The sequence below is a fragment of the Indicator indicator genome, chromosome 4 (genome assembly GCF_027791375.1).
Source record: "Indicator indicator isolate 239-I01 chromosome 4, UM_Iind_1.1, whole genome shotgun sequence".
In the NCBI taxonomy this organism is placed as follows: domain Eukaryota; kingdom Metazoa; phylum Chordata; class Aves; order Piciformes; family Indicatoridae; genus Indicator; species Indicator indicator.
Genome location: NC_072013.1, coordinates 310,014 through 330,583, shown reverse-complemented (window position 1 = coordinate 330,583; position 20,570 = coordinate 310,014). Strand labels below are relative to the sequence as shown.

The window sequence follows — 20,570 nt, the reverse complement described above, 5'->3', positions numbered from 1 at the left end:
TGTACAGGCAGCTCAGGTGCTCAGCCTACACAGAGCAGTATTACAGTGGCTTAAAAGTGGAGCTCTCTTAAGTTGGAAGAATCAGCTCAGTTATTACAAAACTAAGGCTTCTGTATCTTAATAGTGCAGTTCATAATGTGTCTCTCTGATCTCGTTTTGTGACCGTAGATGAAATATTCTATTGGAAGACTTTTTTGTACAAGAATAACTTCATTTCAAGACTTTAATTCATCTTGATGTAACTTCAGTGACCCCAGTGAGAGGTGCCTTTGGACTTTTTGGATGAAAATAGATTTAGCAAGCTTTCTTTTCAAAGTTTGTTTTTTATAAAGCATCTGACACCTCAGTGGCTTTTGAGTTGAGAAACTGTACTTTTAGAAAGTAAAAGTAACTTAGAGAAGCTGCAATATAAATCAGATTGTAGAAGCATTTGTGAGGATATAACGACTGGTGCCCTGCAATATACTGAAGAGTAACAAAAAAATATAACTGAAGAGTAACCAAAAAAAATATTAAAAAAAAATATATATTGATATTAGCCAATTACACAACTACAACTTCTAAAAGCTACATATTCTACTCCTTGGAACTAGGTGAGCTGATTTTAAAACGGCAAAGGAACAAGGTAAATGTGGCAATATCCTAAATTTAAGCATTCTGATTTATGAGGAAGCTTAGGGCAGCTCTTGTCATCTCTTCCTCAAAAGTATGACTAGATCAGACCAAATAGCTAAGACAGTGACTAGATAGAACTGCAAACCCAAGCTGTATTTTTCTTAGTCTTGAGATGTACTCATTGAAATACTGAGAGAGAAGAATGTCTTTTGAAGCTTTTATCTTGGAGTAAAGCTTTACTGCCCAAACAGGCAGGACAGTTCAGCCTTCAGATACACAAAGAAACAGTATCAGACACAAGGAACTGTGCTGGCAACTTCAAAAAGTTTTTAAGGAGCCTGCAGTTTGTCACCAACCTTACAGAAAATTACTGAGAGTAAAAAGTATACATCATCAGAAAGGGGTTATTTTGGCTCAGCTAACTGGGGGGGGGGGAAAAAAGGAAACAGCCTCTTTGCATTAGGTGTCAGTAACTATGGATATTTTGGGGTACTGGAATACCACAGGTCTTAATGATGTGAGAGAAAATAGTGTGGAATCGTTGAGAGGATATGACATGTTTTGACAGCCATGTGATTTGTGACTTAGTTTTGGTGGTAAACTGTCTGCATTTTTTATTAGTCCTTTAAATACACTTTGGCATGTAGTGATATATTCATCATATCAAGTTTTAATTTAAAATATTTAAGTGGTTCTGGGAGCCAAAAAAAAAAAGTGTAGATTCAAAGCAGTAAGAGCAGCAGTGTTCGAGAAAATGCAGTATTTATACAGTAAGAATAATATCGCTTATAACATTTAAGAACACCCTTTACAGGGTTTGAACGATAGAAAATCTGTATATTTACAAGCTATATTACTAATTAGCTTAATATGCTATACTAGTTAATTAGTACTAGTTAATTATAGTACTGTCCTACACTATATATTAGTAGGTTACTAATGTCATGAATTTTCAACTAATGTATAAGGATTTCAAAGCATGGTGTTTGATTTTATTTTTTTTCCCCTTACTACCTCCCCCAGTAGGAAACTCAAAAGTATTGATTGTCTTGGAGAATTCCCACAGGTACTTTCTTTTATAATTAATTTTGCCTCTTTTGTTGGCATTCATTCCACTGCCACTTTCTGCTGGAGCAAATCACACATCCAACCTTCAATCCACATCTTAATGATCAGATTATTTTCAAAAAGTGAGGCATTGCTGAGGATTTTCTCCAGGTTTATATTGTACTCAGGCAGTGAAGCACCTCTGGAATTCCCTGGAATCCATGCTTTAGTGTTAGTCTCTCAAACTAATTTCCACATGGATCAGAATGGGCTGCAGGGTGAATCTATGTGCCTTCTCAGCTGGCAGTCAGGGTTGTGCATCATTAATAAATGCATATCACAGCATCTGTTGAAATTACATCTTACGGAATCCACTGTTTCTCAGGCTTTCTGTTGGGAAGTTATCCCTTCAGTGACTTAGCAATGCAATGTTTCTACTTAATAGGTTTTACTTGTTTGGTAGAAGTATAATAGAGATGAATGGAACATGTATGGAAGTCTATGTCCTTTTTTCCCTTTATTCATTGTAGAATTTTATAGCCTGTCCAGGTTCCTCCTTATCTTCTTGTTCTTTGTTCAGATGGTGGAAGTACATCAGCAACTTAATCTCTGTGTTGGTCTCTCTAAACCTAAACTTCTAGTCCTTAACTGGTCTTAGAAACTGATTTTTTTTTTTCTTGGGAAACACCTTTACATATATACGTTCTCTTAAATCCCGCAGCACTTAGTTGCCGTTGATGTCTGGCTAGTTAGTTAAAACTGAATTAATTTGGGTGTATGTGTTGGTATGATCCCCCACCACTCACAGCCTGCTTGATACAGGGTGTGACACACCTGCCTGGGCCACACAGCAATCCACAGCAGAAGGCTGTGTACCAGAGCATGAAGGTGACCCCTTAATACACCTGGCTCCTGCCTTTGCTATTCTCCAGGAACAAGAAGAATTGCCTCCTGCAGCGGAACTTAGAGAATCCATATCTTATAAAGGTAGCCAGTGTATGATGGCTTTGAAGCTAATAGGATTTGAAGAGAAAGGCAGCAACTCCACACTTGAAGAGAGTATGTACTATGAACTCTTCAGTAGGATAATTATGGATAATATCTACCTTTCCTTGCCTGAGGGGTATGAACAAAGCATACTGAGATAAAATAACTTACCTCAATGCAATGATTCCTTGACTTTTAAGCATTTGTTGAGCCTTTGGATGAAAACTCCTGGTCTGATGTAGCTATCAATATTCTGTACAAAACACCAATGTGTTGCTTACTATTCTCTTATTTCCAGGGATAAGGTTGTAAAACTTGTTACCACTCGGGCTGCTCACTTTACAAAAAGTTTTACATAGTTTCTACATAGAAAATTGCTCCAGGCTGGTAAGGGTAATTACTTGAACAAAGCTGGTAACTTGCAAAGCAATCAAGTCTTGTTTTATTCTTTTTTTTCTCCAGAGTTTCTTGAAAGCAGAAGACAAAGATAGTCTCTTCCCCTGTGCTCGGCAGGCACAGTACCCATCTGGAGCACTGTCTCCTTACAGTGAGCATGGCTTAGTTCACTCCACTCCAGTACGGTACGCCAGAAAAGGTTCTCGGAATACATCTAATGCATCAAACTCAAGTATCAGTTCTTCAAGCACACCAAGAAAATGCTCTGGACTTTCATGCAATTGCTCCACTGATAGTTTTGTGAGCGTTAGTCATTCCCAGAAGTGTCAAGGAAGCAACTGCAAAGTACACAGCGGGGATCTTCTGGAGAGGCATTCTGAATTCTTTACTGATAGCCGAAAACCTTTTACTCCACGTACCTTAATATCAGGTGCTAAATCTTTTCTGTCAGAGTACAGGTATTACACTCCTGCTCGGAGGAAAAGGAAAAATCACTGCAAGCTGTATGCTGAAGCACAAACACAGACTGATGTGATCAGGTACAGAGATTAAAACTATTTTGAAACTGTGGAGTTTAGATGGTATCAGAACAGTATCTTCATAAAAACAACATGTTTGGCTCTCATTTATACTTGTATAAACCCAGAATAATAATTTTGAAATTATTCTAGATATGCCTTAGCAAAAGTTGAGCAGAATGTGGTTTTTCCTTTAACTGGTGTATTTTGTTGTCTTCACTCTGGAGCAACTGTTTTCATCTGTACATTCAGATTGGCACTAAATCTAAACTGTAGGGTCTTGCATATGCTGGGGATAGTTATTCCCTCTCTCTTTCCTTTGCTCTCTCTGGTATATAGTTGTGCTTTCTGTCTTCTAAAGAATTAACCACTGTAAGCATGCAAGTAGTTCCCCACTGTTGCTCCTCTAGTCTCACATTTTCCAATTAATTAATTAACGAAGCATGCAAAAATCTTTTTTTTTCATTTTTCAAGTTTTGACTGCTGTTTTTCATTGTCTTCATTTTAATGCCTTCATATATATACTGTATAAAATATTTTATACAACATGAATGTCTTGTGTTGAATTCCTTAGCAAATTACAATTTGGATTTTAGCTTTGTTTTTACTGATACTACCTTATAAAGAGAAATATTTTCTCTTTTGTGCCCATGTATCTAACTCTGGTTTTGTCCTAGAACAAAGTCAGAATTTCACAAGACTGAAATTATGATAGCTTTGGATCCATATTGCAACTGTTTATTTTCTAGTTGTGGGCTCTATTTTCCTGATGCATTTTTTTATGTATAGGATCATTTCCATTCTCAATTTTGAACAATAATTTTGGATAGTTTAGCTATCCTTTGTAAACACACAATCAGAGAATGACTTTGGATCACCGATGTATGATTGTTGTCATCCTTCAAAATGAACTATAACTCAGTTTTAGTATGTGAATAGAAGTCTGACAGAAATTTTCTAAACTGTCTGAGACATTTTTGTACTAGGTACCATTCAGATTGCTGGGAAATTTCCACAGTGGCACTGGTATTCTCATCCTACATATTTTGAAAGCAGCATTCCTGGAAACCTAATATATCTCTCCATGTTGTAGCTTTCCATCTTCAGACAAAGCATCTGAGAAAACAGTTAAGACTGAACAGCAGAAGATCACATTAAAGGTAATTCACCTCTCAGTCATCTGGATACTCTTATCATACCCTTCACTATCATTTTGGAGTATGTGCTTTGTCTCTGGCACAGCAGTATACAACAGATTTCTTTAATTTTCTTTATTGTCATGAGATGAATTAGTTCTATAAAGGAGAGTTTGAGAAAAATGAACTGTAAACAATGAGGAAAAAATACTGAGGCATTTGAAGAGATGTTAGGATATTACGAAACTGTAAATTTTTTTCAACAGTTTTTACAAGTGCACTATCACTTAAAAACCTATTAAGGACAAAGATAATTGGACATAATATTATTATTTTAGTGATTATAATAATACTTTTTTTTTCATCAGAATAAGGTACCTCTTTTTCAAGGATATTTTGTTCTTCATTTTCACATTGGATAACATAGTCCAAAAAGCCCTCAACAGGAAGAACTGGAACCAAGGAGTCTTCTACTCGGAGGAAGCATCCAAACCTATGGGCAGTGAAGAATTCCTTGATACTGTTTGCTTTCTGCCTTGATGAATGTATCTGGAATGATTCAATGAAAAATTACACCACTTGAAATTCTACCATCTCCTAGTATTTTTTTGTTTTAGTCAGAAATGTTTGCATCCAGTATTTGATACTAATTGCTACCTGTTTGTGACAATTGATCTTAGTTTCTCAGTTATTTCATCTTGCAGGAATTGCCTTAGTGTGTGGTGGTTTAAGATAATTAAATTTTATAGATTAAATGGAATACTGGCATCTTTGGGAGGCAGAAGGAAGCAGGCAAAACACCTGAAATACTTCTTAAGACTTCAAATCTGAAGTTACTTTGTCTTAATTTGTACTAATACTTGGATGGAAGAGTTTGATGAGAAGTTAGGTTCTTTTTTGTGCTTTATCTTGTAGACACTATACAGAGAAGTCATTGAACAACCCCACCAAACAAAAAAGTACTTGAATAACTGGACTTTCTTCCTGAATATAGGCTATAGTGTCAAGAGTCTTCATGTCTCTAGCCTAATAAGGCAAATAATTATCATAGAATCATAGAATTTTTAGGGTTAGAAGAGACCTCAAGGATCACCTAGTTCCAACCCCCCTTCAATGGACAGGGACACCTCACACTAGATCAGGTTGCCCAGAGCCACATCCAGCCTGGCCTTAAACACCTCCAGGGATGGGGCTTCTACCACCTCCCTGGGCAACCTGTTCCAGTGTCTCAACACCCTCCTAACATCCAATCTGAATCTACCCACTTCTAGCTTTGCTCCATTCCCCCTAGTCCTATCACTACCTGACATCCTAAAAAGTCCCTCCCCAGCTTTCTTGTAGGCCCCCTTCAGATACTGGAAGGCCATAATAAGGTCTCCTCAGAGCCTTCTCTTCTCCAGACTGAACAGGCCCAGCTCTTTCAGTCTGCCCTCACAGGAGAGGTGCTCCAGCCCTCTGATTATCCTCGTGGCCCTTCTCTGGACATGTTCCAGCACCTCCAGATCCTTCTTGTAATAGGGGCTCCAGAACTGGAAGCAGTACTCCAGGTGGGGTCTCACCAGAGCAGAGTGGAGGGGGAGAATCACCTCCAGCGCCCTGCTGGCTATGCTTCTCCTGATGCAGCCCAGGATGTGATTGGCTTTATTCATTGGAGGAGAGATGGGTGATAGAGAATATGTATTTATAGCTTTACTTAAAATAGAAAAGAGACCACATGAATTGATCTGCATCAGCAGCTATCATTAAGAAAATGTTAAATTACTATTCAGAAAATTTCACTCCAGTTTCATGAAGAACTTCTGATTTAATTCCAAACATGTTATATCTGACTGGTTTTTTGGCTATTGTAAATATGACAGCAGTAAGTCATGTAGCTTTACAGTGGCCCTTTCAAAGTATTACTTAAAAAGCAGGCAGTCAGCCATTTTCCATCAGTTTTGTGCAAGCAGCTCAAGAGATGTAATTTAGACTGCTGCTTTCTGATTTTGCAAAGATGACTTTAGTGACACTGACACACTCTGGCCTTTAGAGAATTCATCTTTGACACACTTGTCAGGTGAGAAGTGTTCCACATCTCTCATTGCCCCTGACCAAAGTTTTGGATGTCAAAGCTGACCCTTTGCTATTTTATGTCTCTGTTTACCCAAAGTTTCTCTGAAAAGACATAAAATATATAGGGCTGCTTAATCACAGATATTATTAGATTCCTTTATATGGTAACATTTGCTGTGTATTTGCACTGTTAATAAAGATTTTATGTCTGTGTTATAGGCTGAAGATAGAAGATACACTGTGGATGAGCCTGAGAGGGGAACAGCTGCTTTGCCACACTCCTTCCTAAGGTGCCTGATTTACAGCAAGAGGGAGTATTTGAAGCATTCCTTCTTGATTTCTACACAGCTGCCTCTTAGGCTATAAGCCTTCACTACCTGTTTTTTTTATAAGTCTGTTCTTACAGGAAATTTATTTGTTGTGTTTCTCACACCTGTGGCCTTTCCCAACTTCAAAATTCATTATTTTCTTGTGTACATCTGAGCATAAATCTGAGCTTACAGATTATGTATTTCTTACACAATACTACAACTAAATAATGGATTGGTATTCCAGTTAGTATTTCCTTTCAGAAAAAAAAAAAAAACTCTTCAGACATCTGGCCTTTTCCATCTATGATCTGCAGCAAATTAGAACAGAACTACATGCTACATCTTTTACTGAAAATTTAACTCTGTGATTTAGAATATTGAGTACAATACAAGGACAGTTTTGAAAATCAGGCCGGAACCTTTGAGGTCCCAGCTGAATCTTACTCGTTGCTGACCTAAGGGTCATGCATGACTTGCTGATTTGCTTTCTAACCTTTTTTTGCAAAGACATTTTTACCTGAGGAAAGAGTTGTAATCTGAGTTTAAAAAAAGGCACTATTACAGATAGGGGAGGTCTGTGCAGCATCTGAAGTGACAGAGATCTTTTGAGGTAACAGAGCACTGCATCAAGTGAGGTGTTATAAGGCTCTTGAACCTTTCAGGCTTTCTTGTAAGCAGTGGATTTTCGTACTGGGGCAGAGCTTGGGGGTGTTCTAACACGCTGTTTTTTTCCAAGAGGAACTGGGGTAATGGCACAGCCTGGCTCCAGAAGAAAGTAAGATGCAAGGTAGGGTTTTTAGAATGTTGCTCTCTTTCTTACCCTCTGATTTTCTTCTTAGACAGACATCATTGTATTCTCAGCAGTCTTCAGCAAGGAGGACTGTGGAGGCTGAGTAAGTATGCTTAAACCATTTATCTGCTAGTTCACAACATTACAATAGAAACTATTCCTCAAAACTGATGAACTTGAAACAGCACATGAAGGCTAAGAATAAATTTGTTCACCATCCACAGGAGAACTGACAAGACTATGAATTGTTACACAATGCTTAAAAATCTCCATGTGCATCTAAAAATTAAGAAAATTCATTTTAACTTCAGAAGAAAGATAGACTTCTTCTTTTATGCCATGGTTATACTTATAAACATTTCCAGTTCTTTTTTGGTCTGTTATCTGTGATGCAAGCGTTGGCAAAATAAAACATCAAGCACAAAGGCATACTTGCCACATTTCTGCTCTGAAATTTGATGAGAATTAGAAGAGGCTTGAGTTACATTCAGAAACACTACAAATGCTTTATCGGAACTTGGGAAAGCTATTTAATTCTTTGTGCTGTAGGACCACCTTGTTCTTGCTAACTTGAAGGGTGCAGTATAGGTATCAGATCAGCTGTAGGTATCTTTCCTGACTCCAGAGGGAACCAAAGTGACAATCTTCGGGACAAATTTTACATAATGGAAGTCATGCAAGATGTATCCCATTTTTTATTTTCTGTTTAGACTGGAGGATGCTGGTAGAGTTTGATTGGATACTTTGGGATATTTAGAAAGATGGTATGAAGGAGAAACAACACTGAAATATTTTCTTTTGGGGTTTTCTTTCTTGTTTTCCAAACAGAACTCCAAACATTTGAAGAGTCTCCAATTTAGAGCAATTGGCATCAATATGGCTTTAAAATAGAGAGAAATTTGATCAAAGAGGTAAAAGCTACATCTCACACTAACAACGATTTTGAACATCAAAGAATTGTTGTTTGAAAGGAGTGGAGGCTGTCAAACAAGCACTTAAGATTTTTCTGAGCTTCCATTGAGGACCAGCAATTTTCAGCTGCAGTCAGATTCTTTAGAAGCAACTTTGGAAGCCTTTACTCAGAGCATCAAACTGTAGTTGTGCACTGTCTTCCCAGTTAATAACCCTTTCTTTTCAAGTGCAGAGCAGGTTCTGAATGCTTCTAAGATGTGCTGATTTGCTCACTCAGGTTCTCTGTGCTAATTTATACCACAACAGAAAACATAAACACAGAGCACCAGAGTGGCCTTTCTCTGACGGTCTGATATTTTGCATGGTGTTTATGATGATTACTCAAATTGAAAAGGCCTTAGTTTGTCTTGATAGAATTACATTTTTGAAAAGTAGCATCTGGTGCCAAGAATTATATAATCTTAATAGCATTTCCTATAATGGTGATGGGAGCTACTGCATTGTGCAATCTAGTATGTATCTCTGTTTTAAAACATTTCACATATTCTCCCTGCAGAGAGGAAGAGCTTTTATATTTACCTTTCATTGAAGATGTAACAAATGAAGTTCTTAGCCTTGGGCTGTTTTCTAACAGGTAGGTTACAGTTGTGTTCAAATTTGTAATTCTGCATCAGAAACATGTGGACTCTGTAGCAAAGGGAAGTAGTGTTTAGTGATAATTTATTTACTTTTAAGAATATATAGATAAACAGTTAGATCTTGCTTTTGTTTTCTATTTTGCTTTATGTAAGAAAGGGGAACTAGAAAAAACCTGTGGGTCATCTGCTCTGATCTGCTACTATGTACCATGAGATACAGCCTCTGTTACAAGCCAGGATTGCTGTTGGCCTTTTAGCCAGCTAGGTGGAGTGATGACTCATATTCGTATAGCTGTTGACCAATGCCCGCAAGTCCTTTTCCTCCGGGCAGAAATCTTAGGGCTCCCATTCAGCTATGAAATAAAAATTTAAAACTACAGTAATTAATTTAGATAGGTCTGTTAAAATTTGTTTTTCTTCCTGTGAAACCATTTAATTGTTCATTTTTAGAGTTCTGGAACAACTGTTTGAGTGTCATATACAAGAAAATAAGAACCATTTGGATGAGGTAGGTACTTGCCCCTGTAATATTCTCCCTCTCTGCATGTGACTTCAGCAGTGTTTCCAAAGCCCAGTGTAAATGCACTGCTATATTTGCAGGCAGATGTAACCATCTCTCTCCATAAATGAGATTTGGAGACTCATAGATCACAGTAGAATAGGAGGCACAGTCACAAAAAAAAGGACTCTAGTCAGCTCAGTTTGACACTCTCTGTATCATTTAGACACTTGATTGCAAGCAGCCTCCCTTTCCTTATGTCAGAATTAAGCCCTGAGTTCTGGGCACATAGGTGCTGTGGGGCTGGAGTACTCTTACCTCTTTCTTCCTTCACCCCCTAGAGCAAAATGCGCCACTTGTTGGATGTACTGAAAGCAGACCTTGGCTGCAGCCCAGGCAGGAGTGCAGAGCAGACTCACACAGGCTGGGAAGCCTTTGACTCGCTGGATCTGCAGGAGTTTGATATGATGGATGAGCTTCAGCTTACCAAAGAAATAAGTCAGATGCAAAGAAAACCTACAAAAAGTAAAGAATTCTTTGGGACCATGGATTTACCACTGAAGGAACCAAACCAGTGTGAATCACCAGTAATCAGGGAAAGGACAAAGGAGACACAGAGCAATGATGACTTTTCACAAGATGTCACTGAAATGACGGATGGTGGGACAGAGTCTGATTCTTGCGTGAAAGCTGAAGAGGACCCAAAAACTTCACCCTCATGTGAGGCAACTTTAAACTTGGTCACTTGTGACAGTGATTTGGAAGCCACCAAGGAAATAGATGATCTTGAGGAAAGCTTTGCAGAGGGTCTTCATATCTCACAGGACTATTCATAACAGTAGCCAAAACTCAGCTATTAAGTAATGATAGAGCTAGTTCTGTGGAGAACTGTTTCTTAAACAGCAGTAAATTATTTATTTTCACTTTATTTCTGTTTAAATAATGACAAAATCTCTAGGAGGGTATTGTTAATTGGGCATTAATTAACCTCTGTACTAATGTAGAGTCTAAAGGATATCATGTTAGTTATTAAAAAAAACATGTATATTTTGTCTATAATTGTATAACTCAGAACTTTTGAGAATATTAAAATTAGATTTATATTTTTAGAAATCTGTAATAGTAAGTTGTGAAATATTTATTGGGGGGTTATTTGTAATAAATAAATTCATTGCTAGTGCAGTTGTGATCCTACTGTAAAGAGAGAAGGTTTTGTAATCTGCAAGAATTCAACTTAACAACATCAGAACCCTGTATACAACATACCTTTAGGGCAAACATAGAGCTATTTGTCCATCCTGTGAGAGGGCTTTTTTTGTTGAAAATCCTACTGAGGCATGAGTTCTTATCATCAACTTTTTTCCTCTTACTGTAGAGCATAAGAATGTACCTTTTCCTTCCACTACCTAGGGTGAAGTTAGGAACGAGTGTGGACAGGCAACTTTCTGAAGATAATTTGGTGCTGGGAACTAGTCATTCCTTCTTCAGCCCTCAATGAATGAGCTCATTTGTCTTATTCTTTCTACCAACAGCTATGAAGAGCTCTTTTGCAGTATTAGCTGCTCTTAGTCTTTGCCTAACCTCCTGTCAGCTTTCTGGCCTGAAAAATACATTTATCTCGAGCTACTGCGTATGGCAGCTCTTGAGCTGTTTAATACACAGCTCTTTTGTTTGTTTTATATGCAGCTCTTAAGCTGTTTAATCCTAGTTGTCAATGATTCAGCTGCTATTTCTGGAAAGTGAATACTGCAACACTTTTCAGACTGCACAACACTAAACTACACCGTTCAATTCTATGCATTAATGGCAACTTTGCCATAGAATTCTGCATCAAGATTTTGGTTTGAAACAAGCTTGAATTGGATACTGATTGTTGACGAGGACTATCTAGCAGGAGACACATAAGATAGCTTGTACAGCAAATGAAGCACAAGTGGTCTGCTTTCTGATTAAAGTTTAAATTAGTGCATGCATTGCACAAAATCAGCCCAAATTTCTTTGTCTAATCAGAGTACAGCTTTTACCTGGCATTCACAGTACTACCGAATAAGCTTATTGTTCCAAGGAAACACCAGGCTGTCTTGCTGTAGGTGAGGAACTATAAAAAGCCGTAGGAACTGGATAAAGGCTGTCCCCAAATACCTCTTAGGGTTGGTCTTAATTTGCTTCCTCCGGTGCCAAAGCCAGTTGGTTGCAGTTCATACATACAACTTCTACCACCTGCCTCTGTAAGCAAGATGACTGATTGCAGCTGTATCCCCACCAGACATATACCACTGCTTTATCTGTGAAGCATGAAAGTGTTTTGGGGGGAGAAAGAAAAAATCTCTAAAAAACTCTAGAGAAAGCCAATCAAAAGCAACATTTCTGGCACAGTTGTCAGCATTTCAGTGCAGAACATGATTGACACACACACACACAAAGAGCAAAAGGCACTTTCCTGGCTGCCTTGGCTACAATAATAAATCGTCCTTGTTGACAGTGACAGCAGACCAGGGTTTATTTTAGCCATGTACATGTGGCTGTGCAGATGGGCACCAGCCTTTCATCTGCCGCACTCAGCTGGCTGGCTTGTAAATCTGGCCTCCAGCTTGAGTGCTCTGGCTCACTGAAAAGAGTTCAGATAACATGAGGATTTTGCATCCCTCCGTTAGAGCTTGCCTTGTTGGAAATGCACACCCACAGGGCTGATTCAATACAGTGCAGGGATGGTTTGTCCTTGTTCACTGTTGTTCAAAGCCCCTCTCCCATTCCCAAGGAAACTCCCTCTCCCTTCTTCACTCCACACAGCTGGAGAGGGCAGAGTGTCAGGGCAGCCTGGTTACAAAACTGAAGTGTGGTTAGGTGTATACAAGTATAAGCCTCTTTGCCCCTTAGGCAGGACTTCACCCACTCTTGGTACCCTTCCATCTACTCTGCCCTGCTGCAGCTGCATCTGGAATATTGTGTCCAGGTCTAAGCCCCTCAGTTCAAGAAGGCTCTCGGGGAAGTGCTTGAAAGAGTCCAGTGCAGAGCCACAAAGATGGTGAAGGGAGTGGAAGGAAAGGCTGATCTGGGTCTGTCTAGCTTGGAGGAGACTGAGGGGTGACCTCATTCAAGTTTACAAAGATATGAGGGGCAAGTGTCAGGAGGATGGAGTCATGCTTTTCTCAGTGATGCCCAATGATAGGACAAGGGCCAGTGGGTGCAAGGTGGAGCATAGGAGGTTGCACCTAAACAAGGAAAAACTTTCTCACTGAAAAACTTATTCACTCTGGGGGTTACAAAACAATGGAACAGGCTGCCCAGAGAGCTTGTGGAGCCTCCTTTAACAGAGACATTCAAAACTTGCCTGAATGTGTTCCTTTGTGACCTACTCTAGATGATCCTGCTCTGCCAGCAGGGTTGAGCTAGATGACCTTTCAAGGCCCCTTCCAACCCCTAGTGTTCTGTGCTTCTGTGTGACATCTCCAGTCTTGGTCTCAATAATGGAATTCAAGGGGTTTTTTTTCCCCCAGTTCATCACTACACTGTATAACTTGCATGTATTAAAAAAAAGATCACTCAGCAAATTTGGCTAGTGGTCAACGTCAGTCTGATTACAGATGAAGCATTTCACATTTAAATTCCACAAGTTAAAAAAAAAAAAACACACAAAAAACCAACCAAACAAAAACCCACCTAAACACTACAGCAGTGAATGTGGTCATGACATCACCTTACAGAAAGGTGCAAATAATGATACACTCATTTCCTGTACCATGAGTAACATGAATATAAACAAAAACAGTTCCTTGACCTATTTCCTGTTGATGAGCCACCTGAATACCAGTGGCATTTTTTTCTGGTTAGATGGAACTTAAAAGAGTAAGCAAATTCATTAAAACAGACCTTTTACAAAGAAAGCATCTGTCTGCCTACACCATAATTGTGAACATTTCTGGGATCCAGAGTGAAATCTCCAATGAAGAACCAGACCACACACTCCAGTATCCCAGCCACTGGTGCACTTAGCCCAGGCCAAGGAAATAGTTTCTCGTTGTACAGCTGCTCCTACCAGAAAATCGGGAAAACCCACTCCAGATAAAGATTTTCTATATAAAATCAATTAGTTTATCTACAGACCCAAAAGCAAATTCTGGCTACCCATAGCATAAAACTTTCTCCCTTTTATTCATATTTACTTTAAGGTGGTGCTTGAAACATAAGTTGTTTAAACAGCCCGATATGCAAGCCAAACCCACATCACTGATAAGATTAATCAACAATGCAAGCTTTAGGTTTTTTCGTTTGGTTTTTGGGGTTTTTTTCAGAGGGGGACAGGTTGGGTTTTTTTTCCTCATCACTTTTTACTTGATATACTCAGGTCTTGGCACAAGCAATAGCAGAACGGATACTCACAACACCATTATACATGTGAATGCTTCAGAAATAAAAACCTTGGGAGCAGTCAGCAGCTATGACCTTCAATGCAAAAACTTCTTTCTGGCCAGATTTCTGTGAGCAGAGGCGTATTAACATCCTTTACTTCAGAGGGACTAGAGCCCTCTATTTGTAACTTCGCTCTGTAACAAACTGACCTCTTATCTTTAAGGCTTACAGTTTGGTCATCATTGCTCTTGTTTTCAAAAGTAAGATTCTGTTTATTTAGAAAGCAAAGTGAGACTTCTGGTCACTTGAAGTAAAGATGATGATGATGAAAGGAAAATGTGCTTAGATGTCTTAGGGTTGACCAGAAAACAAAAACCTGCAAGCAAAATCCAAGCTATCATTTTATCCCTGATCAATACCAATCTGAGATGCCAACAATTTTTTCATTTAGGCTTAGTTGCAAAATGACTAAAAATAAATAAAAAGGGAAAAACCCACAGAATTGTAACTCAGAGTGCGTTTCATGAAGCTATGAGAAACACAAGAATCCCACTTTTGTTTTTGAACACCTGGAGCATACACTGATCAAGTGCAAAGCACTACAGCTGCATGATGTCTCTACAGCCACCAACCTTTCTCTCTGGCACTTCCCAGGCACTTAGCCTGCTGCTCTCAGGAGCCAACGCCTGGTCTGTACACAGACTACAAGGAACAAAACAGCAAGCAGTGATTTTAATAAAAACTATTTCTTACTCCCCAAAACAACCAAACCAGATATAAGTAATCTAGCCTTAGTGTTTCCTTTATCAGCAGTGAAATCCGCTTCATTCAGAAACACCCATCTCCAGTTTCTATTCTGAGTAGCAAAGCAAGCGATACACAAACAGGTGAGTGGTAAATTAATCTGCCACACCAGCCCCTGCACCAGCACGGGTCACAACCAGTCAAGGGATCCAGTTTCAAAGCCTGTAGCAGGTCGTGGGCCAGCGGAAGCTGAGCATGTCACAGGAATAAAGCATTGCTGGGAAGGGAAAGAAGAATCAGCAGTTATCACTGGCATGATAAATCATCTGTTGAGCTGTGGACTACCCATAGCTCATCTCCATCCCAATCGCCTTAAAGAAAACCTAGGAGGACTTCAGAATGTCAGGCAGTGCACAAGTAGCAGGAAGAAGAGCTAGTTCAAGTGAATGGAAACAAAATTAAGAATTCTGTGTCTACCATGCACCAAACTTTCTGTTCTCTACAGAAAGCACCCAGAGCAGCTGGGCTCCCACTTCAGACCTCCTAAAAGGGGCCGATCCTTTTAGCTCACCCACTAAGGCCAGTTCCAAGCAGACAGCAGAAGGTAGGATGTGTGCCCAACACCCAAGTGTCAATACACAAAAGTTACATTTTCATTCATCTTTTAAACTGTAAGACTGGCCTGCAAAAGGTGTGGGCTTTAACCCAGCACCATAATTCAGGGTGGAGGAATGCCAGAGGTGCCAAACACTCATCCTCACCAGACACAGGCACAGGCTGCCCTCACGGCTCCTCTAGATCCCAGGCTTCAGCACACAGTCCAGTCCTCCCAGCTCTCCTGTACTGGGGGAATGAAATTAGACCTTGAGAAGGGCAAGTAAAGGCTACATAAATGGAGTAGGGAGGCATATGAAACTTGAGAGAGAAACGCAGCCTTAGCCTGGCAGGCCACAGAGTTATGCTGTTCCATTCTTACAGAGGACAGGCAGCGTGATCTGTAGCACGAGGTGCAGGGCTCTCTGCAGCTATCTCAGGAATTCAGCAAGCCAGTCAGACTCCCTGTACAGTACTGGTGCGAGGGCTGCAGCATACCTCACATCTCATGGCTGCCAGAGCCTGATCCCAGAAGATGAGTAACAGAACTATGTGGTGACTCCAGCTCTTCCCAGATATCTGTTCCTCTCACTCTTATGCACGCTCACATGCCAAATAAGATGTGAAGCAACATGTCAAAGGCCATCAGCTCTCCTCTCAGCGTGAGAATTCCTTGCATGACCTTAGAGGTATAGCCTCCCTAAACAGAAATTCAACTCAGAGGCATTTCATGCTCTCCTTTTTCCTGGTGTTTGACACAATCAAGACCAGAGATGGTAGATAGCACAGGTTTGGGAGTTGGCTATGAGGCTTCTCAAATACTGAGCACAACCATCTCAGGTAACAGCAGATTGTAAGAGAGAGAAGAGCTCCTCGAGCCCTCAGTTTCCCTTTCCCCAGAAACAAGCTTGCATGATAGGTCATCCACTCCCACCTTTGAAAGCCTTACACAGGGGCTTTCAGCTTAAACATTGGTCTTTCAAAGGCTTTCTCTCTGTACCTTTCCATAGCACAGATTTTCTCTATGGTTATTTCTCAACATGGGAACTTGTTCTTGGTAACATCTGATCAACCAGCTCCTTGTTGTCCATCCATTCACCCAAAGAAGCAAGAAACAGCTGAGAGCATGCCTCTGTCATAAAGCACCGATGATGCAGTCCCAGGCATGCTCCAGTAGCAAAGCTATGGGGTGGGTAAGCAAAGGGACATGCTAGCTCATGGTCAAAATTACCAGGACAATTCTGCCTGTAGTATTAGTTTAGTATTTCCAGTTTCTTTCAACAGAGAATGTAAATTAGCCTGAATTCTACTAATTTATCATTACTTAAACGCTAGCATTATACAGAGGAATATGGCTGACCTTGTGTCTTGAAAACAGACTCAAATGGAGCATTTTATTTCCAGCTTGATAGCATTAATGCACTGCAAGTGCTAAACGCACTTTGGCAGCCCTCCTAACTAACACCATGGCACTAAGAACAAGTTTTGCCCTGACTACAGGGAGTGCATACGTTCAGCAATGCTTATTCTAGGTGGATTATTGAGGTTTGTTTGCAGTGCATCAAAGCTACTATGTCTAATACCTGTCATGTAGATTCCTATTGCTCTACTATTTGAGGTGGATGTGAAACAGCTCCTTCTGCCCTTTAAAACCCAAGAGAAACTTGGGAAGAAGACAAATCCTTCATCAACATTCTACATTTCTATTTTTGGTGAACAATTGCACTTTCCTCCTCCTTCCTAAGAACATTTTGGTCCTGACTACTTATGCAATGCAGTGTTTCCCTTCTCTTTATGAAGGAGAAAACAGATGTCATCATTTGAACACAGCAGTGCTACAGAAACCCATGAAGCCTAGGAAGAGTGCATTTATGGAAGGTGGTAGGGATCATTTTCAGGTAAGGCTGAAAAAGAGTCATCCAAAGGAAGAAAGAATCATCTACCAGCACCCTGGAAGGAATTGAGCCCTTGGGCCCAATGTCCCAAGGGAATATTTCACCATAACAAGTGGGATCAGCAGGCCAGCTGTCTCAGACTGGCAGAGCCATTGCACTGCATGTGATTTTTTTTTTCTTAATCCTTCTGGAGCTGTCATGAGGAACTGAATCAAACCCCAAGTTTTAATAGACTTGATTCTTGACTGTATGCCTTTCTTTTTCAAGGCAGAAGTCACCCTCGAAGAAAATCTAATCAAATTTACTGACTGTCATGGATGGCCTACCTCTGCAAGATAGCTTTTAGGACCCCAGAGTCAGGAAATAAAAATACATCATATTTTTAGGATGAAAGGATGGCTTAAACAGGAAAATTGAGGCAGTAAAATTCCTAAGATCTATAGTTTAAGATTAAATTGCTTCAGGGAGAGAAGTAAACATCTGGCAATTGACTGAATTTAAAGTGATGGAGACCTACAGCTCCAAGTCTTCAAGGAACAAGTGAACAACAGTAAACCCTTGCTATTTCTGGAGCTCAGAGACAGTTACTTCAGAACAAATTAAGTTATTTCTATAATGGTATGGTGTAGGAAAATCAATAAATCCTGATTAATATGCTAAAATAGTACCTTCGGCATTAGAAGATTTGGTTTAGTTTGATAATTCCCTGAAGCCTTTTGCTAAAGATTTTGTCAAAGGAAAGACATTTTCAGCTTCAGTGAGTCATGAATAACACAGCATGCAGACGCAAGAAATCAGATACACACATGCATGAGCAAAGTATGCAGCTCCTTCAAATCACTGATTGTCAGTATTAGCTGGGCTTGACAGGGGCTTTCCTCACAGGTATTTAACACCAGCGAAAATTCTTCATTCGCCTCTGGGTACGATAATTCAGAGTCTGTTCATGGAAGGATTTGATGTCCTTCTAAATTTATAAAAGGCACATGATTGTCATTTTAGAAATTACTACTACTAATAATAATAATAATCTGAACCTCATCTGCAAGTCCTCCAAGTCTTTTCTGGTTGTTTTATTACAGCAGATATTTTAAATCCATAAAATAAGAAGGGCAGCAAATAATACTGGTCTGCTATGTTTGGGGTGGCAGATGTTGGTTTCAACTCAGGCATCTGTCTGAAAGACTGCCATGCAGATCAGTTTGGGACATGGGATTGACCAGAAATTGCACAGAATTTTTCTAAGGTCTATCCCTTACAGCTCCTACATCTGTATTGTACCATTTTGCAAACAGAGGGCCCCAAAATACCCACGTGTCCAGAATTCCCTGTTTCAGAGCAGCTCCCAACAAATGCCATGAAGTCAAATTTTACAATGTGTCTTCTACCCTGTGCACTCCTGAAAGACAAAGGTGTTTTTGGTAAAATACAGGCTCATCCATATCCTACTTATGCTTAGTTTTTCTTTGACTTAATGAGTCTATTTTAAAGTATTTGTAACAACAGGACTAGCTTTTAAGTTTCAGAAACACCATTTTCCTAAGCATTATGTTCTGCTGGAGCCTCAGAAATGCCACCACTCAAATGCAAGTGCTGATGGCAAAAGGTTCAACTTGCCCAACAGCCAGACTGAGCCAATGGGATATAGAGCAATGCAAAACAATTTGTTTAGTTCAGAGATGGTGAGCATTCATGTATCACCCAGTCCTCACATCTGCAGCTCTCCTGCAACACCACTGTCCTGTCAGTACCTAAGTGACATTCTCATCATACTCACAAATTGTGATCATCCACAAATAGTTCTCAGGCTGCAGGAGGTAAACTGGCAACATGTGTGTGGTACTGGGAAGCTTGTGTCTTCATGAGGGTCCAGCCTTGCAAGCGATGCTCATAAACAGAGGGGAGAGAGAACACACATTTATATGCTGTCATTGGCCCCTCAGAGAAAAGGAATAGGGGTAAAACAACAACAAAGGAAAGGGGGGAAAAAAATAAGTAAACCCATCAGATCCTAAGCAGAGCAACTACCAATGTGAAGCTTTCAGCTAGGTACCTAGCATTCCTGAGTTTCATGTAACCTTCATCTATTCACAGCCATTCCAGATTAAAACACCCCCAAGAGCTGAGTAAGAGCCAGTTCAGTTCCCCTAGTCAAGGCCCTAGGCTAGGAACCTCTCTCATCTACCCCAAATTTCTCTTGTACCAAAGTCCTGGAGGTCCTGCTGAGGAAGCTGTGGCAAATCCAGCAATCAATCTGCTTCCCTGTCAGCTAGCTCAGGTGACAAAAAAGCTCCAGTGGGGATTTTACAGAGGCTGGAAAATAACAGTTTAGGGCAACCTGGGTTTAGAGGAAACTTAGTTTCTGAAGAAATCTTTGCCTCAAATCTAAACGTAGTGGAAATAATATCTGATCAGAACATCTGGATGTTTTTATCATATGCTTAGGACTCCAAGAAGTCACATTCCCTCTTCTCATTTTGACTCCATGCCAAGTAAGAGAGCTTTGCCCACACTGAATACACATTCCCCAGGATTTGAGAACTGATCCAAGTACATGGATAGCTGCTATGTCTTACCTTAAGCTGATCAGTGCTATCAAATTGAGCATACCTAGAAGACAAATTTTCGTTACAAGCCTCATCTTTTCAGATTCAGTTAAGTAGGCAGCACGTTACGTAAGCATTCCCTTGTCTTTACAAGGGAAATGGAACTGTCCCTGGGAAATTGCAATGTCCAGCACAAAACTGATTTATTACAATGTTTGAGGTCTTGTGCCACACCAGGTGTTACACAGCAAGCCTTCTATACCACCTCCCTTTATAACTACATGTATCAATTATAAAATGAAGAAAAACTTCAGTGTTAGTTATGGGCACAGCCCCAAATGACAGTAAGCATACAATCAAATGTTTCCTCTCTCACACGCATTTGGAAAGGGTTTTTCAACTTCCAAAATCTTTTCTCTCTCCTCGACTTAAAGGTTACAGGGAAATTGAAACGTTCAATACTATAAATAGCTTTAGAAAATGCAAAACATTCTAAACAGTAACGACAGGGCAGCAGGCACAAGATTTTCCTGCCTCAAA

The 20,570-nt window shown here is 39.9% G+C and overlaps 1 protein-coding gene across 1 annotated transcript in view; it reads left to right on the top strand.

Moving 5' to 3' along the window:
* The window catches only part of SPATA7 (spermatogenesis associated 7), a 34,020-nt gene extending 23,283 nt beyond the window's left edge, over positions 1-10,737 (top strand). Inside the window, exons 6-12 of the mRNA XM_054400753.1 lie at positions 3,112-3,584; positions 4,657-4,723; positions 6,971-7,041; positions 7,902-7,955; positions 9,321-9,398; positions 9,853-9,910; positions 10,243-10,737. Of these exons, the coding sequence (XP_054256728.1) occupies positions 3,112-3,584; positions 4,657-4,723; positions 6,971-7,041; positions 7,902-7,955; positions 9,321-9,398; positions 9,853-9,910; positions 10,243-10,737 (1,296 nt within the window). The remainder of the gene's footprint in view (positions 1-3,111; positions 3,585-4,656; positions 4,724-6,970; positions 7,042-7,901; positions 7,956-9,320; positions 9,399-9,852; positions 9,911-10,242) is intronic.
* The last annotated feature ends 9,833 nt before the right edge of the window (positions 10,738-20,570 follow it).